Source organism: Dermacentor silvarum, chromosome 4 (genome assembly GCF_013339745.2).
Source record: "Dermacentor silvarum isolate Dsil-2018 chromosome 4, BIME_Dsil_1.4, whole genome shotgun sequence".
NCBI classification, from domain to species: domain Eukaryota; kingdom Metazoa; phylum Arthropoda; class Arachnida; order Ixodida; family Ixodidae; genus Dermacentor; species Dermacentor silvarum.
Genome location: NC_051157.2, coordinates 33,495,164 through 33,521,098, shown reverse-complemented (window position 1 = coordinate 33,521,098; position 25,935 = coordinate 33,495,164). Strand labels below are relative to the sequence as shown.

At 49.0% G+C, this 25,935-nt stretch overlaps 2 protein-coding genes across 3 annotated transcripts in view; one reads left to right on the top strand and one right to left on the bottom strand.

The window, feature by feature from the left end:
* Window positions 1-25,935, top strand: part of LOC119449746 (peptidyl-prolyl cis-trans isomerase 7-like) — a 403,577-nt gene that overhangs the window by 265,212 nt on the left and 112,430 nt on the right. The gene's annotated exons all lie outside the window — the stretch shown is intronic.
* LOC119449741 (TBC1 domain family member 4-like) overlaps window positions 12,473-25,935 on the bottom strand; it is an 82,875-nt gene continuing 69,412 nt past the window's right edge. For both annotated transcript variants that reach the window (XM_037712987.2, XM_037712986.2), the window contains one exon: window positions 12,473-16,205. In XM_037712987.2, the coding sequence (XP_037568915.1) occupies window positions 15,891-16,205 (315 nt within the window). In that variant the 3' untranslated portion in view covers window positions 12,473-15,890. The remainder of the gene's footprint in view (window positions 16,206-25,935) is intronic.

Here is a 25,935-nt window from a genome sequence, read left to right as displayed (position 1 = left end):
TTGTTGAAAACGATCAATTTGCAATGTCACAAAGTCGTTTGAAGCCAGAAGGACGAAATTTATGGGCAAATGGATGTGCAGTCGACCACAAAGGTTTACGGACCACGGGATCTCGGAAAACGTTAAATTTCCGAGCAGCTTGTAACAGTAGTCGGTAAAAGCGAACATCACAATGCTGCTCACATATACTGGTAGATGCTGTAAATGCGAATACTTATAGGCTGCGTTGTGAGGCTGCGTAGATATTTAGCTTTTTCTCGGATGTCGGGTTCCGTAAAATTTTGTGGTTGACAGCACTAACCATTGTTCCCGTGCACACTAAACTACCATGCTTGCAGCTTCCATGGGCACTTGCAACCGAATTCCATCTAGCAGTTTTCGTCAGAAACTCAATGACTGTCAGTTGGCAGTCAGCGCGCTCTATACTGTCAGCCAGCATGTCTCGGTGGTAAAAGGGGCGCGAGGGGGGGGGGGGGGGGGCGGAGGGAGGGTTAATCCGCGAGTACTCGTGCGCCACATTTTCTCCTCTTCCGTCTGTGCAGTGTAGTATAGCTATAGGGGACTGTTACGTCAGGTCGACCTTCTTATTTTATTGTGATAACCATTATACGAAGACTCCAGGCGTATTTCTGCCGTCGCCGTGATGTTCCGTATAAAGTCGAAGGGCGATAACATCGTTGCAGCACGTTGTGTGCTATAGCTCTATGTGCGAGTGAAAGCGTGCGAGGGTGAGCGGACGGTGGCGGCTCAATCTCGCGAACGCAAGGGTGGAAAGCGGGGAGGAAGCGTGCCGCCTTCCGTCGCATACAAGGCACCGGGGAGGGGAAGGAAGGGGCACCAAAATTGGAAGTAGAGGCGTGTACGTGAACATCGAAAATCAAATTTGAACTGCTCGCCACGGTGATGTTCAGTATAGGCGGAGCGTTGTGGGCACGCCCCGCTCCACCGTAGCCTTCGCAGTGCAAGGCATTCAAGAAGGAGCGGAAGCACCACGAAGGGGGTATTTGATTGTCAAGAACTCCGCTTCTGCTGATCGAACGCATTGAAATACTCGTTGCGGCAAGGTATTTCTGAAATAGCCTATTTTAACTTCAAGTGCATTTCTCCACTTCGATAAAAAATGTTCAGAGCCCCTTTCAAGAAGCGCTTCTCTTTTTTTTTTTTTTTTGCAGCGCATCACGAAAGTCCCGGACTTCGACACCCAAGAAAAAAAATATTAGCGCAGCTTGCACTAAGTTGTGCAAGGCTGGAGAAACAGCGGAGCTGGTGATCACCTAGCTTCTTCCAGTTACGCTAGGCTCGGCTAAGTTTTGCTAGGCTCCGGATGATACTCCGGATGAGCACACAATCGCCGCATTCGTTCTCGGCTGGCGGCACGACAAGCTTCCAGCTGAGCGGCTTCTTCTTCGGGAGTCTTGTGCTTCTTCGGCCGTCCCATGTTACATTTACTCAGTGCGAAGTCTACGAGAGTTGTATGTGTCGCTGTCGCGGCGACATGATCTTAATAATCAGTTTGACGTCATGACCAAGCTTCACAAAGTGTTGTCATGACTAAGCAAAGCAAGAATTGCGGCGCGAAGCAACGACATGGTTGGGCGAAGCTGGGTAAGTGATTGCTAAGCGACCGCATTGACGGAGCGGGTCTGCTGGAAAGCGGCGTCGGCATTGGAACGCGGTGTCGGTGTTGCAAGCTGAGCTATGCAACGCGCAGTTAGTAACGTCATCGCTGGCGCGGCGGCGGAGGAACATTGCCGGAGCTAGGAGAAGCGAGGCGCAGCTGCGGCAAGTGGTTGCTAGGCAACGCAGGTGACGTAATCGTTCAACGAGGTTTTTTGTTGGCGACACACGGACTGACGGTCAGCTTAAACAGCTCCGCTGTTAAAATACCACAAAAAGCTGACAAGCATCAGAGAGCCCTATAAATAATGCTTTTCTACTAAATAGTTTTGGCTTCGTTTCCCGGATAGTGCATGTCTTGACGTCATGGCACAGAAGGCAGTCACGTGGTAGCAGGACATCGTGACGTTTTGTTGGTTGGCACTTGGTCGTCCCGGCTCGCTCGGTGATCTGCTATTCTGATACATCAGGCCATGCAACAGACTACAAAGCCGGACCGATCACCAAAGCTTCGTGATGTCCTCCTGCTACCACGTGATATACACGGATATATATATATATATATATATATATATATATATATATATATATTTGTGTGTGTGTGTGTGTGTGTGTGTGTGTGTGTGTGTGTGTGTGTGTGTGTGTGTGTGTGTGTGTGTGTGTGTGTGTGTGTGTGTGTGTGTGTGTGTGTGTGTGTGTGTGTGTGTGTGTGTGTGTGTGTGTGTGTGTGTGTGTGTGTGTGGCGATCCTTCTGCTCCACACGCCAGCTTCTTTCTATACGAAGTGACCGTTCTCAGCGGCGAAGTGGGGGTCGACGTATGCGCCGCCCACGGACTATGCCGCGTCAGTAATGCGCCATCGAAGTTTCTGGACGTAGTAATTGGGAAGAGAAACGTAACAAACGGGAAGATATCAAACACACAACCGTATGGAAATTAAACAGGCCCGCCACTTCGGAGCGTTAGAGCCATGAAAACGTAACAAACAGGAACGTAGACAACGAGGTTCAGTACGGTATTCGGTGCAGATTCGACGCTCGAATCCCGGGATTTACAAACATTTGCATTAGCTTAAAAAAGGACAAATTTCATTGGCCCACCGCAGTATCTCAGTAGCTATGGCGTTGCGCTACTGAGCTCGAAGTCACGAATTCGATCCCGGCCGCATTCCGATGGGGGAGGAAGGCAAAAACGGTCGTGTACCATCCAGGTGGTGCAAACTTAGTCCGGATTCCCCACTATTAGGGCGTGCCTCATAATATCAGGTTGTGGTTATGGCACGTAATACCGGAGAAATTATTTTGAAACAGAAAAACAAAATCATTATTCGGAGACATCTCCCCTGCATAAATGGTCCACAGACAATCAGGAGCGAGCAGCCGCCCAGCTGTGCGCGCACACATGGCGTGTCTTTTACAGCGCGCTATCCGTGCAGGGCGGTTCTTACTCGGGTGGCAGCCGCCCAGCGGCGCAGCAGGCAACACTCGACGTCGACGCCAGCCGGCTTTGCTCGCCCGACGCTGTCAGTGATCCCCGCTGGCGGACCCGCCTGTACCGCGTCATCCGAACCGGCCCGCTCGCACGACGATACGCCCAGCCGCCGTGACCACACATGGGGCAGCGTGATAACATCCTATTCGAAGTCTCTTGCGATACGCTTTATATGCGAAAGCATGTTACAAGTACACCTAGGGGCGGATCCAGGGCATCCTCCAGGGGTTGGGGGCGCGGCTCTCCTTTTGGGATCGTACACTGACAGGCAACAGGCAACACGCCGAAGCCTGCCGGCTTTGATGTCAGCAATACAACCCGGAAGCGCGAAATTCAGTCCGGCACAACGTATGAACCAGTCGTGTACCACCAAGGAATCCAACAAACTTCCAACGAGTTTCCATAAGGCTCCCAACAAGTGGGAGCAGGTTGCAAAAGACCTACACCTGCAGCCATGCTTCCGACGCGTCATCTGACGTATCCAACGGTTTCGAGGCGCACACGGGTTTCAAGTCATGGAGACACGTGGTATCGCGTGCGAACCGACGTATAGTACCACCTGTCGTACCAGCAACCGCGTCCAACAAGTTTCCAACAGGTATCGAAGGGTTTCAAAGGTGCATGGGAGGCAGGACATTCGAGGTACGCTTTCGCCGTAGGCGCCGTACTGTCGCGGTATCAACGGCGCATGCGCGGCCCCCGTTCCATTATACTACGGTGTGCATACCACACAGTTTTTCATACACTGGTCTAAGCGGAATGAACAGCAAAGATCAAGTTAAAACTATCAAATTATTTCATTGGGCGCTGACAAACACCGATAATTTCACGTCGATCTCGTACGTCTCAAGCACTATCCAGGTGCGACACCTGCAACGCCACTAACGGCGCTTCTCATCACGCCAGCGCTGTTAGACGCAGGCGTTATGAACCGAAACTTTTTCGGGTTCGGAACCGGGTTCACGCTTTGCGGTTCGGTTCAGGTTCACCTCCGGAGCGAACAATTACAACGGTTCGAACCAGTTGAGCTCTTTAAAACAGTTCATTCGGGGTCGATCAAACAGGTTCGAAAAAAAAGAACATTCTCGTGCCTCCGGTTCCGGTAAAAAAATGCGCGATATACATTTGGAGAGAGACGTTCGCTTTGGTTAGAACTATACTGCGAACCGTTTTCTTTTGTACGGACATCAACTTTTACAAAATCACGACAAATGAGGCGCTATGCACTGTTGTACATATAACCTGAGACATTTTAGTGGTGCCGGTATAGGGCACTTCCTAGCCGTTCTCACACTCTGTTGTACATACATAGACATGCCGGATTTGTAGAATGAAAGGTGCTTCGTGGCGCCCTGTGAGGCTATCAAATGCGTTTTATTGCGAAATCGACACTCCAAGCGCATTTCTGCCGGTGGCGTCGCCGTCGCCGTGAGGTTCCGTATAAAGTCGAACTGCGATAAAATCGCCACCGTGCGCCGTATGTGTGCGAGTGAAGGCGTACGAGGGTGAGCCGGCAATCGCGGCTAAATGTAGCGCATGCGAGGCGCCCTCCAGAGTTTGTTCTCTGCACTACGCCGTGGACCCCACGAACGACTTGCCGCGGACACACGAGAAATTCACCATCGGGCAGTTGACAAAGGACATGACATCGTATTTCAATGGTTGCCAAGTCATTGCGGTATCCCTGGAAACGACCAAGCAGACGCAGCCGCTCGATCTTCAAATACCAGTACCGATTGCGCCGCAATCGCTATGTCCAGAACAGACGCAGCGGGACAGCTCCGTATACGCTTGCTCGCGAGCTTAAAAACGCCCAGTGGAATTCGATAGACTCTAAAAACCAGCGCCTCTGTTCCCTAGATCCTGATCTGAAGCTCCGCCTTCCACATGGCTTACCACGACGGGAGGCAACTCTAATTTGTCGCCTATCGCTTGGAGTAGCTTTTACCAATGCGTACTCCTACCTCATGGGAATGGCTACAAGTCCAGATCGTGAAGTTTGCGGGTGCAAAGAAACGATTGCGCACCTTCTCTGTGTCATTGTCGTCGTTTTAGTGCACAAAGAGAAGCCCTCCGCACCACGTTCGACAAGATTGACAGCCGTCCCCTTACGGAAGCCAGAATTCTTGGACCCTAGTCTCAACCGACGTTGGCGCGAACTGCTTTAAAAAGCGCTAGTGCGCTTTTTAAAAGAAACAGGACTTATTGAAAAACTATAGAATGTGAGAACTGATGCGTTCCTTTTTCTTTTCTTTTTTTATCTTCTCTTGTTTTCTCATCTTTTCTGCCTAGCTTACCCCATCCCCCTGTGCAGAGTATATCCAACTGGACACTTAATAGAGCTGGTTAACCTATCTGCCTTTCACCTCTTGTTTTCCTCCTCCTTAAACTCAGTGTGACATATAGCCGAATGAACGAAAGTCTCAGAATTACCCCCTACATGTGTTCAATAAACATGACTTCAGGAATGTGGTCTGTCGCTACATTGTTCGACTGCTATTCGCATTATCGTCGACAGTGATCGTGAGATGAGTTCAGCCGTAATTTTTTTTCTTTTTTTACGAGAACTTTAATTTAGCCACTTCGTATGCCTACAGATCATAATTTTCCCCACATTTTTACAAGATTTGATCTCAGTGGCTGTTATAGTTTTCACGGGAAAGTGGCCTAAATTCTTCACCATTCCTAAAACACTCACAATTCTCCGGAGCGCTTCTATATATATACAACGCACTGCAATGGCCGTGATAACCATCGCTAACTAGGTGCCCCCTCTTGAAATAGTAACTTTGTGGCACGTCGACTTCTTTCACAACATCGGGCAAACTTCCTACACGGTTCATAAAACACGCTTGTAAGGATCTGGCACGCCTGTATAAGTAATTTACTGCAAAGGCTAAATAACATACACAGTACAAACTTTCTGAAATGATAACAGATAACATGGCTCCTATTTCCTCTGAATATGTATACTGCCATTTTTGGTTCTCCAAGGGCAGCGGGGAGAGAATCTTAGAAAGCGTTTCGTACAACGCATCTAAGCCGGTATATAGAAAACAAGAATTTTTTAATATTCATTTAGCCCCTAAAGTGTTCCATTTCTTCAGAATATAAACTTTGTGAATGACGTAGTTATTTCAGGGCACCACGAATACACGCATATAACGTTTCCGAGTGCTTCTATAGTCGCACAAGAGCTTCATTGTATAAAAACAGATAAGTACGTATTGCGGACAGTGAGCAGAACTCGATAAACATCGCACTATTTTTAGTAAAACGGAGTGCTGGCCTAGTTGTTACATGATCATATAGCTAGAAACCGAACACGAAAACAAGATTGGATGGTGCTCCCTATACCTGTACAGTTATATCTCCCTTGTCCCGTCTTGTTTTCGTGCTCGGTCTTTAGCAGTCACATCTTTGGCGGCGTGAGTGGAGATATCGGACGAACACAACTTCTTCTGGTATTTCATTACGATAGTTGTTCTGTCCTGGCTTTCTTCAGAAGAGCTCACGCAAACTGCGTCACAAACAAAGAAGTAATGTCATCTAAAGGCTATGGAGAAAGCCTACAATTACATAAACCCGCGGATAATAGGCGAGCACCGCGAAACAAAGTTCGCTCTCCCTCTTGATTAATTCAGTAACAGTCTTCTGCGCTTTGCCGTGGAAAATTTCCACGAAGCTGCAATTGCGCTGCAGCAGCATGCAGTCACCGAAATTACGTATACCAGCTTCCCGAACCCCACCCATATATATAACATTTAATAACAACAGTTGCACTTGAGGAAACTTCGTGTGACCTCGAAGAATTGTTCACGGAAGTGGCGGCCTTATCTGAATATATTGTAGCGCCCACCGACGCAGCAATGCGGGCGCTTTGGGCGGCGCTCCCAACCGGTGCCTTGGTGCCGACTGTCAGGAGAGTAAACAATAAAGAAGCGCAGCGCGTGCTCGAAGCGCAAGCTCGGCACGCGCAGTGTTGTTCCAGGAGCTTGAGACGCTGGCTGGTCGTCGCAGCCTCCGCTCGGCTCGCCGCCATCTGAGTAGGAACGACGGCATGGCTCGTTCGCCGCCGTCACGTTAATTCCTACAATATTATTTGTAAGACCTCATAGTAGGAGACATTTCACTTTCACAGCCCGAGTCCCCTCCCACCACCATGAGCGTCTCTCGACGGTGTAATTTTCCTTCGTGTAGTGTCTTATACTTCGCTATCACTAATACTGATTCGCCTTTACGGCATTCTTTTTTTACAGCGAAAGCTGCACATGGCTAGGCGAAACGAAAAACCGTTCGTCCAATGTTTCTCTAAACGTCTCCATTGGCTGTGCCGTCAGTTACGTCGTTCTCTACGTCGCACCCAAGCGCGCGCGCCATTGGCAGCGCCGTTAGTGATGTCGTTCTCTGCGTCGTACCTGCTCTGCCCGCAACTCCGCCTCCTCGGCTCGCCGTTGTCGCATGCGTTCGATATCTCGAGTTAGTTCGGCGTCGTGGTTAGCGGCATCCGCCCGCCATTGGCGCTTGCGTTCCACTTCGCGATTTCAACGTGGACGTTTCGTCGCAGCCGAAGCCAAAGTGCCGCTCGACAAACTCCCGCCGAAAGCGGGCGTTGGCCCCGGCGAACGCGTTCCCGCCATTGCCACGTTGACGCCGCTCTGCCCGCAACGCCTCCTCCTCGGCTCGCCATTGTCGCATGCGTTCTATATCTCGAGTTAGCTCGGCGTCGTGGTTAGCAGCATCCGCCCGCCACTGGCGCTTGCGTTCCACTAGAAACACAAACATGTAACCAATAATTGAGAAACGCTTCAATACAGCGTCGGGATTAACCCACTGCTAAACACCGGGGCCACACGTTTCAGCTTCGCTGGTTAACCATCTGTACGAAGTGCTTGGGCTTTCTTTCTTTCTTTCTTTTTTTTTTTTTTTTGAGCTGCTGCGCATGGCTGCTATTGATTCTGATTTCGAGTGAACCCGGCTTGGTACTTCGGTTACTGAGTGAAAAATATATTTCTGACCTCGCATGCAAGTGGCGATGTTTCCATGCCTAATAAATGTTGTGAACTATTAGAAGGGTCTTTTCTTTAATGAGAGAGAGAGAATAAACTTTCATAAAAAGAGCACGCGAGCGTAGGTAGCTCCTCCGCTCTGCAGTGGGTGGTCCCCTCAGTCCAGGAGTCCAGCGGCCTTAGCTGCCCTTCTCGCTCGATTGACCAGGTTGAGCTGGTCCGTCGAGTCGGAGCTGGACAGCGCTGCCTCCCATTGCCGTGTGCTGGGGTGTGTTATGGGTGTTAGCTGTGGTGTGTTTGCGCAAGCCCATACCATGTGGTAAAGTGCATTTCTTTAATGAGTCCTTAGCATTGCCTACTGGAAAGAGAAGCAATACTTCTTCTTCTTTCTGGGGTTTTACGTGCCAAAACCAGTTCTGATTATGAGGCACGCCGTAGTGGAGGGCTCCGGATTAATTTTGACCACCTGGGGTACTTTATCGTGCACTACAACGCAAGCATACGGGCGTTTTTGCATTTCGCCTCCATCGAAATGCGGCCGCCGCGGCCGGGATTCGATCCCGCGATCTCGTGCTCAGCAGCGCAACGCCTTAGCTGACTGAGCCACCGCGACGGCCAAGAGAAGCAACATTGAGACATATTATTCACGTGCATTTAACACGACATTGATAAAAGACTGTCGAAGAGGCCACTGAAGTGAGTGAGTGAGTGAGTGAAATAACTTTATTGAGGTCCAGAGAAGACGCAGGGGACACCCCGCGCCACCCGGCTAGTCCCACGTAGGGACCGGCAAGCCGAGCTTGACGGCCCGATCGCGGGCACTCTGGACGGCCAGGGTTTGGTCGTTGAGTTCGGAGCTGCCCAAAAGCGCAGCCCACCTATCCTCGCTGAAGGCGGAGCCGATGGCTTCACACTTCCACAACACATGGTTAAATGTTGCCGTTAGTCCACAGGCAGGGCAGTCCGCACTGGGATACCTTTCAGGGTATATAGCCTCCAAGTTTTTTTGTTTTTCAAGATGAAAAAAGCACACAAAGCAATTTGAAACGAGGTGAACATACAGCAACACATTCATCCTCTATGCATAGGCTATCCATACCATTAGAAATAATTGTTAGTTGGCTACCTCCTTCTCTTTAAAAAATATAATAAACTTTGTCCTGTGTATATATTGAAATATATGGTGTCTCTGCATGGCGTTCACAGTGGAAATTTAAAAAATATATATGTTAAAGTTAGATAATACGGATGAGGTAGCCGCCGCTGGTGCTTCTAATGCACTTGTCCTCCTATTGTCAGGATTTGCAGAATTAAAGCGAAAACATTAATTAAAAGCCGCGCACGTCCACGCCGACAATGATGCAGCATTATGCATTAGCAGTTTCCTTCTTCGGGACATACCACATGGCACAGGTGGGATATTAAACCAACTAAAGTTTTCAAAGTCAATGGAATGGAGAATGGTATGGAAAAACTATTGAGATCGTTCGAAACGTACGCGGTCCGCTCCCACGTCGGGACAGAAAGGCCTAGCCTCTCCGCCACGTCGCGGGCCCGTTGGACTGCCTATAGTTGTGCTTCAAAATCCAGATTACGTAGAGCAGCCTCCCACTTGGACGACGTAACGTCTTCGTCACCCCGTAACAACGGGGGGTGATGACGTGCAGCTGTACTTCGCGTCTCTATGTCTCTATGTGGAGAACTTAATTAGCTGCATGGCGAACTAGCCCTGGACATCATCAAAGTCAATGCTATCAGAAAATACGCAAGCTATGGTGTATGTATTAGCTTAAGATGTTATAGCTTAGGTTATAATTCAAACATATTAGAAAACATGTTTATCTTTCTCGAGGACTGAAAGACCGGACCTCTGGGCGGCCGACTATTGATGTGTCGGCCGAAAAAGGCCCACGTGTGACGTCCTCGGACGTTCCTGATAGGATAACCACAGGCACCGTGGCCACGGATAAACTATTGGCCGCGAGATTGAGCAGAGTCGCTGCCTGGTGGACACTGGCTGAACCACGATAGCGTGGCTCGTCTGCTAGCCGCTACTTGTTTACATGTGCACGTACGGAGCACATATCTTTTAGAGTATGTTCTGTTGTAGCGCAGTGGTAAATGGTGGTATGCATATTTTGACAATGCAGAGACTCATTTGGCGTTGCGCTGCAGTCTTTGCGCTGCAAAAAAATCAATGAATGCACGTGTCGAGCGCGCAATGTGTGATCATCGTGCCCTCCGTTTGTCACAATCATTCATTTTTTTTTTGCTGCATTATGATTGAAGCACACACACACACAAATCCACTAGTCGTCGGTTAAAACAAATGAAGTGGTCCCTGCAATACCTGAATGCAGCACTTTAGCGATACCCTGTAGCGAAGTGTTAATCATTTCGCAATGTTTGTGATACCACGAAACATGAATGATGTGGCGTGAGATCACTCAGCAGTGCCTACACGGTCCCGCATCTACAGCAAGTCATGTCGGTGTGACAGACCTCCGTTGAAGAGAGGTACATATATGTAAACATTGCCACATACTCAGTGACCCATGTTGACCCGATGGTTGGTTTCGAACCCGGTTCCCGCATCACAGCACCCCGATGCGCTACCCATTCCACCACTGACTACCCAGTGATCCTGGTAGGCGGAAAAATGGTTGGACCCAAACATAAACACACAGATACAAACAGATAGATGCCCCCAGAAAGTGGGTGTATACTGTTAATACATTAATAAAATTATTATTGCATTAAACCTAGAACACGTTGCGTCCAGCCGTCCCACGTCACCAATCACTGTACTGGCGCAACTTGCCGGTTTAGCTGCAACGGTCACGGATCATTGCAACGACACATTGACAGACACATATACGGAGCTCCGCAAACTATGAAGTGATCACCAGCTTCGTTGAAAGATGCAATGAATGCTTTCAAGGCGATAGCGTTATGAGGAAGCTTTATCTCGGGGGCTCCTATCTACATACATGGGAAAGCAGAAATCGTTTTTAAAGCGAAAGATGTACTAACCTAGTCGAGCCGAGTTTCGCCGTCGCCAGCAATTTGACCTTCATTTGACCGCAGCTGCGCCATACCCTGGCAATGCATCACATGACTCGCCGCGCCGAACTCCGCCGCCGCCGGCTTGGCGCATGCGCTTTCCGCAGCTGGGTCGCCGCCTGACCACGTGACTCGCCGCGCGCCTGGCTAAGAGGAGCGGTGAGCTCGCCTAGTCAGTGCGAGCTTAGCCATGGATGAGAGCGAGGCCGGGCCGTCTTCTCTGAGCGTTGCGCGGGAGCGGGAGGCTTTGAGCCGTCGTCAGCAAGCGGAGTCTGACCACCCCGCTGATATTGGCCGGCGAGCTGCTTCACTGGAGATGGTCCGGAATGCCAAGCGCGCGAAGCCATCATACCTGGCTGAACGATGAGCGTATACCTAAGTATAATAATTACAGCTAAATCAAAGGTTAATCAAGTGAAACCAAGACTTAACCAGGCTAAAATAAGTTTTCACTTTGTATATCTAGGGTTATAAGCCGCAGCCATTTTTCCCTTTCCTCCATGTGTACAGCGAACCTAGCTACGTCAGGCATTTCGTTTCATTGTTCAAACTAGCTGCAAATGAACCTTCTAATTATAACACTCGTAAAGGCACACAAGGTCAAGAAATCTAAAGAATCCACAGATTGTGCAAATGACACCAAATCCCTGAATATAGGTAGAAACATTAGATATAAATCCCTACATAGATGTGGCAGCATTTTGTGTTCTACTGTCAAAGTAAACACAAAATGGCCACATGGCCTCGACCATCAAGAAATTCAAGTATAGATATTATTTCAGTGAGATATAGCAGTTAGGTAAAGTCTTTAAATGAATCTTCTGCACTGTTGGTGCTGTAAAATATTACAATATTGATTTTTCCCCAAGAAATTTCTTTTCTTGGATCACCTAATTATTTGGCTATGCTTCAGAAGGCACTTTTCTGTGCAGAAGCACAAGTTTCTGACTTGACATGTGTATCAGTAAACTACATTTGCAGGATATGTTTTGGAGCTATCTAATCAAGAGTATTTCCTGATTAGGCTGCCTGCAGATTTAATAATGCAATTTATGCACAGCAGGTGGACATTACATTTGATTGCTAAAATGATATATTCATTTCCTTTCTTAAGTGTGGTGAGATGTTGCAAGCCAGTCTTATTCAAATATTTGTATTTAATATGGCAAGAATATTTAACCTTTCAAACACCCACATTTTAACTGTAGTGCTAACGTCAAAGCACACTAATTCTGATTACTCACTTTGCGAGAAAAGATGCGGCCGAGATAAAAGTGACAGAAGTACACAAGCTGAAGAATAAAGCCAGTTTCTTGTTTTTTTTTGTTTTTTTTTTTAATACAATGACGAACTCGATTTTTGTAACAAGCAACTGATAGCTTGTATCAACAGCAACAACAAAGACATCACATAACAGCCTCAAAAGCACCACATATACAAGAATCAAGATTACGCCCCTGTCTGCTGTAAACCCTGGCTATAACACAGCTGCATGCAAAGTGAAGGGAACTGCCCGGCATTGGCCTTGGATTTTGCAACACACTCGTTGGCAAAACTAAGGCACCACTCCGAGCAGGCTGCAAGTGCAGGATGGCACGGTGCACACCCTACTCAAAATCAGGCCTTGCAAGCGACGTCCCAAATCAAGAATTGCCCTTAGCGTGAACCATGGCACTAGTCCACAGAACTTAAATAAGCCTTTGAAGCAAGCAAGCACGCACTCCGCATACAAAGCTTTATCACTACTAGCTACCTGTATGCCAGCTTTCAGCCTTTCGAAAGTTTGCAGCAGGACTGGACGAGGAACGTGCACTACAGTAATACATATATAACAGTAGCAGCCATTCAAATCAGCTGCAAGTAATGATTCTTCTGTATGATACAAATGTGAAACATGCAAGACATGCCATTCTTTTTTCAACCAACTGACTACCTTGTGGATAAACATCAATAGATGAGATGCTCTGAGGTCAAGTCCACGTGAGGCCACTCAGATGACAATACTATTGCTGCTCTATTCGTACCTAGACGGCATATACTTTTCTTCGAAAACAAAGAGCTTAACTTGTCACAAAACAGCAATAAGAAACTAAGGTTCACAAGTCAATCAACATACATAGACAAGAACATTCAAAGTTTTCAATGGCAGCTGCTAACTTGCTGTGTAGCTTTCTGCTGTAAATGCACAGCAGTAGACAAGTCCAACAGGCCTTAGCCCCAATTTGTATAAGCGCATATCTATTTGTATCACCAAATTCGGCATTACATTGCTTAATGCAAAAGTTAAAACTCAACAGAAAGATTTAGTCTAAAAGTGAAAAAAAAAAAAAAAAAGACAGTAGAAATGGTCCTTCCCTTGGCTTATTACTGTGATTTCCCATTCTGCAAGACTGCACAGATAGAACAGAAATAGTGTACGTTAGTTGATGCTTGCCTTTAACTAACGTAACTAACAGGTCTGCGAGCTTGTCTGAAACTGAGGATTTGCTTTGCAAGAACCTGTTGTAATAGGTAAACACAGTACCAGCTTCCAAAGCCACAACTCTGAACAGATCACTGAGCAGAAGAGAATTAGTAAAAAATCAGTTTTTAAAAAAATATGTTGCAGAGGTGCGCAACGTGCAAAATTTTGATATACATTATTTTTTTTTTTTTCATTCAACACTGTGTGCCTATCCATATCCTTCAACACACGACTGCTATACCTCCAAAATATGACTATGAGAGCGCAGGTTTGGTACCAGGGTAGGAAGACAAATGTGATGAGCCCCCTTTCCTAATAGTGACTAGCACCAGAGGGCATGCTAAAACGTGGCAAAACAAACCCAAAGGGAAATATTGTGAAACATGTACAAGACCGCGAGATATATCGTCTGTCAGGCAACACAATGGTAGCTGCCCTTTCCTGCTGGCTCTAAAACGTTAAAAGAGCTGCCTATGCAAACGCACACAGCACATAACCAATTGGGGGCCCTTGATTTGTGGCAGCACAAGCCTTCACCCTGATATTAGAACTGAAAAAGACTGAAGTAAAGGGTAACGGGTAAACTGTACGAGCATCACACAAGCCACAGCGTCCTCTTGCAGCTCTGACTAGGGGACTTCCTAGCATTGGCTGTCATACTATAGTGACAAGCCTCTCCCAGTGCCCTTAACCACATTACTGCTTTGCCTCCTGAAGACCAATAAATACAGAGCAGAGCAAATTTATACTCAATCTCCAGCAACTACACCCCATCTTTATTCCATTTTTTTTTAAATACCGATTGTAAATTTCATTAAAAAAAAGATAAGCTTTTACTGAGATTACCACTCAAGCTGATAAATTATAAGCCCCAACTGTAGAAGCCTTCTCGACTTCACATAGGAATCCTTGCTGCAGTGGAACTGTTGCCATAAAGCCTTCCTGCGAAATAAACTTGGGGATATGTAGCTGTTCATCAACTGAGACCTAAAGTCACATAATCTCGTCATCTCACATTGGTTGCCTCTACATCGTTTCAGTCACTGAAACTCTTCTAAGAACCTGTGCTGACAGCAGCTGCACTGTCTTCAGCAGCCGATCCAACATGGACATGGCCGCCCACCTTTACAGATAACTTTTTTAAACCAGGCCCGCATCAAGGTACAGCCATTCTGCACTTTATAGGGCACAATGGTGCAGCATGCATTGCATAAGGTTGATTTGTAAACTGACGTACTGTGAACTTCTATACTTTGAGGCACTCCTATCACAGTGAGGCCCCCCCCCCACGTTGCCCATGCCACTTGAAAATTACATTACTGTCCCCCTCTGTTGCATGCTAGCTGCGCTAACTGCCCATTTAGCACATACATCTTTCTTCTTTTTTTAAATAAAAGCTCGCTAAATTTAGGCCTGATTTGGCTCAATGTACAGTCTTACTGTTAAGAGCCACAAAGAGAAACGTTGTGATACATTACTTCAACACTGATTTAGACTCATTATTGCTCATAACTTGTACGAGCCTAGGAGAAAAACCAGAAGGTGAGGACTGTAAGGTAGCAGCTGACATTTCTTTCATTGCACTGTCACTTCAACAATAATGTTTTTTTAAAGATTTCACAACATAAAAACAAGTTTGACAAACGTAATCTGCAAATATATTTCCAATCATAATCTGTGCATGACTTTATGTCTGCCTATTAGGAGTCAACATTACTGTGACCTAAAACACAACCAGGATACCCAAACAAAGAGCACATCCCTGTTGCTCCTTCTGCTTATAACGCTTGCTTTATTCTTACAAGTGAGATCGTATAGGGGCCATTTGCGTGTGCCAGTCGCTGAAAAATCTCGCACTTGTAGTCACGACTCTTAGTACACAAAACAACATAAACAGGACAGAAATGAAGGAGAGAAAGCGTGGAAATGCGCTTTCTTAATGTTCTTAGCCTGGTCGCAAGAACTTTGTACAACAAGCTACTTCCCAAGTTGCCCAAACTATCATTCTATAATGCTGCTTTGTAACCTCCCATGCATCAGTGTTGCAGCTAAAGCTAATGCCAAATAAACTGCGAGAGTAGTCTTTTGCACAGAGAAAAATGGTGAAAGCTTGCCTCTCTCGATAGCATATTTTCTGTCACATTTTAGATCATAAAGCAAAATCTACATGCATCAGCCACTCATCAATCGCCTAACCTCTCCACATGCAGTCCAAAGCACTGGTGGTCTCTGCGTAACCGCCGTCTCTTAGAGGCCGTCACAGCCATCGGCGCGAGGCGGGCACCACTCTTCTTCTTCCGGCAATGGGCCCTGGTCGCCCAGCCGGCGCACGAGCTGTGCGATGTCGTCGTGCGCTTCCCCCGAAGCTCCGAAGCTGAGCGACCGCACATTGCGCTCGTCTGCAGACTCCAGTCGGTCTAGCCGGTGGCGCAGAGCTGCGTTGCTGTGCAGTAGTGCGTCCCGCTCGTCTTCCAGCTGGCGGATGCGCTTCTCCAAGTGTTGCACCGTGCCTTGGTACGAGCTTACCGAGGCCTCGAGGCGGCTCACATTGTTATTTGCCACCTGGGAGTGAAGTGATGCACAGTGCTGTGAGATAAGTATCTACCCCAGTGAAGTCATTAATATGGTGAGTCCGTGGCTCATCTTCTTAGTGAACCAGCATGAACAGACCACAACATGAAAGACAGAAACAAAGGACATACACAGTGCTGTGCATGTCCTTGTGTCCCTTTAGTTTAGAGTGACTGTCTGTAACCTAAACGTAACCTGTATCTGAGTGCTGCTCCAAGTGGTCACAAATACAAGCAGCATGGGCTAACACTCCCAGGGTCAGGTTACATATAGGGCGTTTCAACTAAGTCGGACCACACATTAAAAGAACCACGTGTGAGTTACGAGAGTGCAACCAACTTAGTATTGTTTCTGTCCTCTTGAGCAACTCAAAATATTTTTACTATGAGCTTAGGTAATTAAATTAAATTAATTAATTAGCCAACTTTTAAAGCATTGACGTAAACACATCTTTACTGTAAAAGATGCAGAGCCTATTGAGAAATATCCAAATAATTTCTTTCTGTGCTGATAGCTGCTGTGGTCTTAATTTTATCGGACTACAAGGAAAGCGTGCAATATTTGAAAAAATACCCCGTGACTACGCGTTTATGCGCAGTGACCATAAGTGCCCTCAGACATTCTGCTAACTAAGGAGCAAGCAGACCAAAGGCATGAATAGGCCACAAGCAAAAATGATAAGTGATGGCCACACCCGTCGATACACTGCCTCTCAACAGCATAAACCCTGGCAGAGCCTCAAGAATTGCCATGCATTATTTATATTATATTCTATCACTTCAACCGACAAGATATCTCAGCAAAAGTGGAAGCTAAGACCATTGTATTTGATCCATCTCAGTTGCTCAAGGCCTGTTCGTGGCCTTCGGTCTGCATGTAGCATCAATCTTTTGCTCGTGGCATGTTTGAGTGATAATGTTGCTGCGCGTAAGCACGTATTCATGCGGTACTTTTTCAAATCTCGCGCGCTTTCTTTACAGCCTAGAAAAATTAAAACCATAGCAGCTATCATCACGGAAATAAATTATTTGGACATTTCTCAATAGGATCTACAACTTCTACATTGAAGTTTTTGCATTTCAATTATTACCTTAACAGTCAATTAATTATTGTTAATTACCTAAACAGATAGTAAAAAAATACTTTCAGCTGCTCAAGAAGACAGAAAACAATACGAAGTTGGTTGCATTCTCGTAATTCACACATGTATTTTTTAAAGTGTGGGCTAACTTAGCTGAAACACCCCGTATATACATGTACCACAGGAGTACACAAGAAAGTAGAAAGAGGTAACGCTGCTACCGTAGCTATTTGGTAGAGCACTGGGCGCACCATCTGGAGGTTGTGAGTTCAACAGTCAAAAGAGGTAAAGTTGTTGTAAATTCAACTCTGACCTATAATTCATTCAACACTTCAAATATACATATAGAGTGAAACCTCGCTGTAGTGAAACAAGGTATAATGAAAATCAATATTGTGAGCATTTATATTATGCATCTCATCTTCTTCATCTATACATAACCATCACCATCACTTCGCATCTCCATCTTCGGCACACCAGCTTGTGGTTTTGGAATAAAGCGTCAGTTCAACCGTTGCTTCTCAAGTAGTCGAAGTGCATTACAATCCATTTGTCCTCTGCCTTTCCATATTGCTCTCCTGGAGCTGCATTCAGGACGCCGCTTACACCAAGTACCCACCGACATGTCACAAGACGAGCCAGCAGCATCCACCGGCCCTGTTCAAGTGCAAGCCAACCCACCCTCCTGAAATGTAAGCAGCCGTCATTCCGATCCTGAGGTGTTTGCTGGCCTGCCTATCGATTATGTCGAAGACTGGCTGAAAAACTACGATCGAGTAAGCTCCTTCAACCACTGGGACGATGTTTCTAAATTACGCAACATTGCCTTCTACGTCACTGGGATCGCCAAGACATGGTTCAAAAATCATGAGCATCCCGCTCATGATTCCGTGATTGATCTTCTTTCAAGGAGCATCTTTGGCAGATTTTCGGCATGCCCACGGTGCCTTCTGAAGTTGCGAAAATCAAACGCTTTGAGCGCATCCAGCATTACGGCGAGTCCTATACGTCATACATGAAGGTGTTCTCGCCCTTTGCCGTCGTGTCGACCACGTCATGCCAGAAATTGACCGTGTGCACCACCTCCTTAAATGCATCGGACCTATTGCTTTTACCGCCCTTGCTGCGCAAAATCACATGAGTGTACCCAATGTCATCTGCGTGCGTCAGCGCCTCGATGCCTTGCAATCGATCCGTTTGCAACACGACTTCTCTAACAACCCCCTGGCAAGCAATGTTCAGCTTCGAGCTTTCATTCGTGAAGAAGTGCAAGCACACGATTTGTCACCTTCCTCTAGTGCTCACGCTCATTCTGCTCTACCGGCCTATGCAGCATCATCATTAAAGAGGAGTTCACCTCCCTGAACAACGTCAATCATCCAGCCACTTCTCTTTGCCTACCACCACCTTCGTGAGCCCACATTGCTGCAATGCCACCTGTATCTCCTTGCAGCACACCTAAGCTGGTTCAAGGTCAGCTTGCACCTTCACTTACCCGGGCGCCCAATTTGTCTTACCTTGCGTCAATCTTGCCTTGCGCCTTGCGTCAATCGCGCCCGACATACTACTACTGTGCTCCCGGTTTTGCAGACGCTGCCAACAGGACGAATGACACGGCTACACAGCCATTGAGTGCGATGCGCCTTATCCTCCTCACTCATACAACCAATGCTTTGATAACCCTTCCTTGCACAAGTCTCTATCTCTGGCCAACTTTTCCAACACGACCCCGAGTCCATGTTACCTCGAGACTCCGCTTACCATCAACCTGCCGACGCCCGGTTTCCCAGCTCCCTGTCCAGCGCCCGGAAAACTAGGTAGTGCAGTTTTTGGAGGGAAAGCTGCAGGTTCGCGAACTGTTTCTATTCCCTCCTGAGTGCCCATGAAACATGTTATTGGTGTCTGTGGAAGGTGTGCGGTTACTTGCTTTGGTTGGCACAGGAGCTACTATTTCTGTTATGTGGGCAGACTTATGCTCTCGCCTGCAAAAAAGTAAAATCACCTTACATTGGACCAGCTCTGCGTGAAGCTGATGACGCAACTATTCGACCGTCCACACATTGTACTGCACGCGTCATCATTGACGGTCTGAGAAATGGCTAACCTCCCTGTCTTTCCGTCTATTCACATTCGGTTTGCAATTTTATTCCTGTGCGCTCATGAACTCATTTTAGGTTGGGACTTTATATTTAGGTTCGTTTTAATTTCTTTCCGTCAACGCATCGTACAAATGACCAAGACCAACCATTCTACTGGTGTCAAAGAAGGACAATTGCCTTTCTTCATAGCTGCCAATTTTGTGCTCTCTCCCGACCACGAGCAACTTACCCTCCCGTCCGCCGACATCACCAATGGCAATGTATTTCTCACTGCTTACGGCCGTGGGGTTGTCACTGCTTCAAGCCTGGTGCGCTTTAAAGGTGGTTGTGCATTCATCACCACTGTGAATATAACCCCAGAGATTATTCTTCTACCAGAAGGCACCTCTGTCACTTGCTGTGTGGACACTCAACCAGTCTCCCTTGTTGCCCTAGATGCTTCTCAAGCTCTCCCTTGGATGGACAAATCTGCTACTCCATCTGCCCTTGCTTCCGCAATAAGGCCCGAACTTACTACTATGCAGACTCAGTCATTGCTAGATTTGCTCACAAAGCACCAAGTCTCCTTTGACGCCAATTCATCTATACTCGGACAGACTTTCGTCGCGTCCCATCGAATTGACACTGATGGCCATACAGTGAAAGCCATACAGTATGGCCACTGAGGCCATACAGTGAAACCTCGTTGTAGTGAAACAAGGTATAATGAAATAATAAATATTCTGAGCATTTATATTGTCACGTAGTAGTGACGCTGAAGAAAACAGTCGTAAAACTGTACAACGGAACTGGTTGTTTATTGGGCGAACCTGTGCCCACAAAAGCAAGGTACACTCAAAGCACAACGAAAGCGGCGAACACAGTCGGCGGTCGTCGAAAATCTGATCAGCGGCGAAACGCGTCGGCTTTTATACCTGAGTCATCGAAGGTTCTAGATTAATCCCTGATGCCCGCGTGTCTTCCAGAAAGTTCTAGACAATTCGCCTCAGTCATGCAATCAGATAACAGAAGCGTCGGTGAAAACAGGCAATGGAAAGAAGCATCGATAACGTTCTAGAAACTTCCGATACAGGCGCGTCCTGCGCCGAGCGATAACGTTTAACATTTGTTAGCCGGTGGAAAGCGGCCACCGGTGAAAGATAAACATGTATACGTGTCAATACCCTCCCCTTAAAAAGCATCGTCCCGATGCTACAAACAAATGTGAAAGCGTAAACAAAACCACGCGTAATAAAGAAAAAAGAAATAAAGTAACAAAGTACCTAAGTTCGTCAGCGGGCGTAGAAAGGCTTAAGACGCACCACATGGATGACTTCGGGTCGTGCACGGCGCCGCTGTGATTGCGAAATGCCGTCTGGCACGACCTCATAGTCCAGTGCACCAATACGTCGGATGATCTTATATGGGCCGAAATAGCGACGTAATAGTTTCTCGCTAAGTCCTCGTCGGCGTATCGGAGTCCAGACCCAAACACGGTCTCCGGGCTGGTACTCGACGAAGCGTCGTCGAAGATTGTAGTGTCGGCTGTCGGTTCTCTGCTGGTTCTTGATGCGCAGGCGGGCGAGCTGTCGACCTTCTTCGGCACGCTGCAAATAGGTGGCAACGTCGAGATTTTCTTCGTCAGCGACGTCTGGTAGCATGGCGTCAAGCGTCGTTGCCGGGTTCCTTCCGTAGACCAGGTTGAACGGCGCCATGTGCGTCGTTTCTTGCACGGCCGTGTTATATGCGAAGGTCACGTACGGAAGGATGGCATCCCACGTCTTGTGTTCGACGTCGACGTACATTGCCAGCATGTCGGCGATGGTCTTATTTAGGCGCTCGGTGAGGCCATTCGTCTGCGGGTGGTAGGCGGTGGTGCGGCGATGGCTTGTCTGGCTGTATCGCAGGATGGCTTGAGTTAGTTCAGCCGTGAAGGCCGTACCTCTGTCGGTGATGAGGACTTCCGGGGCACCGTGACGCAGGAGGATGTTCTCAACGAAGAATCGGGCTACCTCATCGGCACTGCCTTTGGGCAAGGCTTTTGTTTCGGCATAGCGGGTGAGGTAGTCCGTAGCTACGATGATCCATTTATTCCCGGACGTCGACGTCGGAAAAGGCCCCAGTAAGTCCATCCCGATCTGCTGGAACGGTCGGCGAGGTGGCTCGATCGGCTGTAGAAGCCCGGCTGGCCTCGTCGGCGGTGTTTTGCGTCGCTGACAGTCTCGGCATGTCCTTACGTAATGGGCGACGTCAGCAGAGAGGCGAGGCCAGTAGTATTTTTCTTGTATCCTCGCGAGAGTGCGGGAAAAACCGAGATGTCCAGCCGTTGGGTCGTCATGGAGAGCTTGCAGAACCTCTGGACGCAATGCTGAGGGTACCACGAGGAGATAGTTGGCTCGGAGAGGCGAGAAGTTCTTCTTTAGGAGAATGTCGTTTTCCAAGAAGAACGACGCCAATCCTCGCCTGAACGCCTTCGGCACAATGACGGTCTTGCCTTCCAGGTAGTCTACAAGGCTTCTTAGTTCTGGGTCGGCTCGCTGTTGTTCGGCGAATTCGTCGGCACTGATGGGTCCCAAGAAAGTGTCGTCATCCTGGTCGTCTTGTGGCGGCGGTTCGACGGGGGCGCGAGACAAACAATCGGCGTCAGCGTGCTTTCGCCCGGATTTGTAAACGACGGTGATGTCGAATGCTTGAAGTCTCAGGCTCCATCGTGCGAGGTGACCTGAAGGATCCTTCAAGTTAGCTAGCCAACACAAGGCGTGGTGGTCGCTTACAACTTTAAAGGGCCTGCCATAGAGGTAGGGGCGAAACTTTGATGTAGCCCAGATGATGGCGAGGCACTCCTTTTCTGTTGTGGAATAATTTGCTTCCGCCTTCGATAGCGACCGGCTAGCGTAACTTACAACCCTTTCTAGTCCGTCAGTCCTCTGCACAAGCACGGCGCCGAGTCCTACGCTGCTTGCGTCGGTGTGGACTTCGGTATCGGCATTTTCGTCGAAATGCGCAAGTATTGGCGGCGATTGCAGGCGTCGCTTCAGTTCTTCAAATGCTTCGACTTGCGGCGTCTCCCACTTGAACTCGACGTCGGCCTTCGTGAGATACGTTAGTGGCTCAGCGATCCGTGAAAAATTCTTGACGAAGCGCCTGTAATAGGCGCACAGTCCAAGAAATCTACGCACTGCCTTCTTGTCAGCGGGCGGAGGAAAGTTGGAGATGGCCGCAGTTTTCAGAGGGTCGGGGCGCACTCCTGACTTGTTGATGACGTGGCCCAAAAACAAGAGCTCCTCATATGCGAAGCGGCACTTTTCTGGCTTCAACGTGAGTCCGGAGGTCTTGATTGCTTGAAGAACTGTTTCAAGGCGCCGGAGGTGTTCCTCGAAGCTTGAGGCAAACACAACGACGTCGTCCAAATAGACGAGGCAAGTCTGCCACTTCAAGCCTGCCAGTACTGTATCCATGACACGTTGGAAAGTGGCAGGCGCCGAGCAAAGACCAAACGGCATGACCTTGAACTCGAACAGTCCGTCTGGTGTTATAAACGCAGTCTTCTCCCGGTCCCTCTCGTCGACTTCGATTTGCCAGTAGCCGGTTTTGAGGTCCATCGACGAAAAATACTTTGCGTTGTAGAGTCGATCCAAGGCGTCGTCAATCCGTGGGAGGGGGTATACGTCCTTCTTCGTGATCTTGTTTAGGCGACGATAATCGACGCAGAAACGTAGGGTTCCATCCTTCTTCTTCACTAACACCACGGGGGACGCCCACAAACTCTTCGACGGCTGGATGATGTCGTCGCGTAGCATTTCGTCGACTTGTTGCCTTATGGCCTCGCGTTCGCGCGCCGAAACTCGGTACGGGCTCTGACGGAGTGGCCGGACATCTTCGTCGGTTATGATGCGGTGCTTGGCGACAGGGGTTTGTCGAACTTTTGACGACGACGAGAAGCAGTCCTCGTATTGCAGAAGCAGAGCCTTTAGTTGTTCTTTCTTGTGCCTGGGAAGGTTCTGATTGACGTCGAAAGTTGGTTCAGGTACTATAGTCGTCGTTGCAGGTGCACTGGAATCCGTGAAGGCGAACGCACTGCTGGCTTGTACTATTTCGTCGATGTAGGCGACCGTGGTGCCTTTGTTAATGTGCTTGTATTCGGGGCTGAAGTTCGTGAGCATCACCCTTGCTTTCCCTGCACGTAGCTCAGCTATGCCTCTAGCGACGCAAATTTCACGGTCGAGCAGTAAGTGATGATCGCCCTCGATGACGCCCTCCATGTCTACAGGCACTACGGTACCGACGGAAATCATTACGCTGGAGCGAGGCGGAACGGTGACTTGTTCTTCAAGCACATTCAAGGCATGGTAACTTATGCTTGTATCCGGTGGTATCGCGTTGTGCGTTGAAAGCGTTATCGACTTGGACCTTAAGTCGATGACTGCACCGTGTTGATTTAGAAAGTCCATGCCTAGGATGACATCCCTGGAGCAGTGCTGCAGGATTACGAAGCTCGCCGGGTAAGTGCGGTTGTTTACCGTGACTCGCGCTGTGCAGATTCCAGTCGGCGTTATTAGGTGGCCTCCCGCTGTCCGGATATCGGGTCCTTGCCAGGCTGTTTTCACCTTCTTCAACTTGGCGGCGAACGGGCCACTGAAGACGGAATAGTCGGCTCCAGTGTCGACGAGAGCGGTGACGTTATGGCCATCGATGAGCACGTCTAGATCGGTAGACCGGCGTCTGGCGTTGCGGTTAATTCGTGGCGTCGGATCACGGCTGCGTCGGCTTGCTCTGCTGCTGCTACGTCGCGTCGGAAGGTCTTCTTTCGGCGGCGAAGTGTTGTCAAGGCTGTTGCTAGGCGGCGTGCTGATATCTCGTCGTGATGAATCGCGAATCGTCGTCGTCGGCGGCGTCGGAGGATCTTCGGCATTGCGTCGTACAGCAACCGCACCTCCATCGGTTGCTGCCTTTAGTTTCCCGGGTAAGGGCTGGGAGATCGGCCCCGGGTGGGACCGTTGTACTGACGGCGATGCGGCGAGATGTAGCGGCCTGGTGACGGCGAGCGTGAGGATCGTCGTGGTTGCCAGTGGGCTCCGGCGAGGTAGTCGGCGATGTCGCGCGGTCGTTCACCTCGATCGGGACGCGGCGCGTTGACGGGGAACCCTCGTAGGCCCATTTCGCGGTATGGGCATCGGCGGTAGACATGGCCGGCTTCCCCGCAGTGATAGCAGAGCGGGCGGTGGTCGGGGGCGCGCCAAATGTCCGTCTTCCTCTGGTAGCTGCGCTGGGCGACGGGCGGGCGTGCTGGTGGCGGCGGCGGTGGACGACGGAACTGCGGCGTTACGGGGCCCTGGCGCGAGCGCGGAGGGGGGCCTTGACGACGGGCGACGGCGGCGTAGGTCAGCGCTTCTGGCTGGGGTTGCGGCGATTGTGGCTGCACATCGGGAACTCCAAGTGAGCGCTGAACTTCGTCTTTGACGACGTCGGCGATAGATGCCACGTGAGGCTGCGACCTGGGAAAGAGCTTATGCAGCTCCTCGCGAACGACCGCTCTGATGGTCTCGCGCAGGTCGTCGGCGCCTAGCGCTTGAGCGTCGGCGTAGTTGGTCAGGGCACGGCGGTTGTATTGCCTGACGCGCATTTCAAGCGTCTTCTCGATCGTTGTAGCCTCGGAAAGAAATTCGGCGACAGTCTTGGGCGGGTTGCGCATCAATCCGGCGAATAGTTGGTCTTTGACACCCCGCATCAAGAACCGAACTTTCTTTTCTTCAGACATGTCGGGGTCGGCGTGGCGGAAGAGGCGAGTCATCTCCTCCGTGAAGATAGCGATGTTCTCGTTGGGCAATTGCACTCTGGATTCTAAGAGAACCTCTGCCCTCTCCTTTCGTACGACACTCGTGAAGGTCCTCACGAAGTTTTCACGAAAAAGGTCCCACGTAACCAGGGTGGTCTCTCTGTTCTCAAACCAGGTCCGAGCAGCGTCATCCAACGAAAAATAGACATGGCGCAGCTTGTCGTCGTCACTCCATTTGTTAAACGTCGCGATCCGCTCGTATGTCTCCAGCCAGGTTTCAGGGTCTTCAGCCGATGATCCACGGAAGGTCGGTGGCTCCCGAGGTTGTTGCAGCAGGATGGGGGACGCTGGGGCTGCCATTAGGGTCTTTGACTTGGCCTTGATCGCTGTGGTCTTCTCGGGAAGAAGTCCGTACTCCGGCAGAAGTCCTTGCTGCCTACGGCTAGCTCGCTGGTCCTTGGTGACGTTGGCGTTGTCCTCCGGTTTAGGGCTTGGATCGCGGCTTTGCGGGGGCGTTCGCTGCATGAACGCACTAGCACCTCCACCAGATGTCACGTAGTAGTGACGCTGAAGAAAACAGTCGTAAAACTGTACAACGGAACTGGTTGTTTATTGGGCGAACCTGTGCCCACAAAAGCAAGGTACACTCAAAGCACAACGAAAGCGGCGAACACAGTCGGCGGTCGTCGAAAATCTGATCAGCGGCGAAACGCGTCGGCTTTTATACCTGAGTCATCGAAGGTTCTAGATTAATCCCTGATGCCCGCGTGTCTTCCAGAAAGTTCT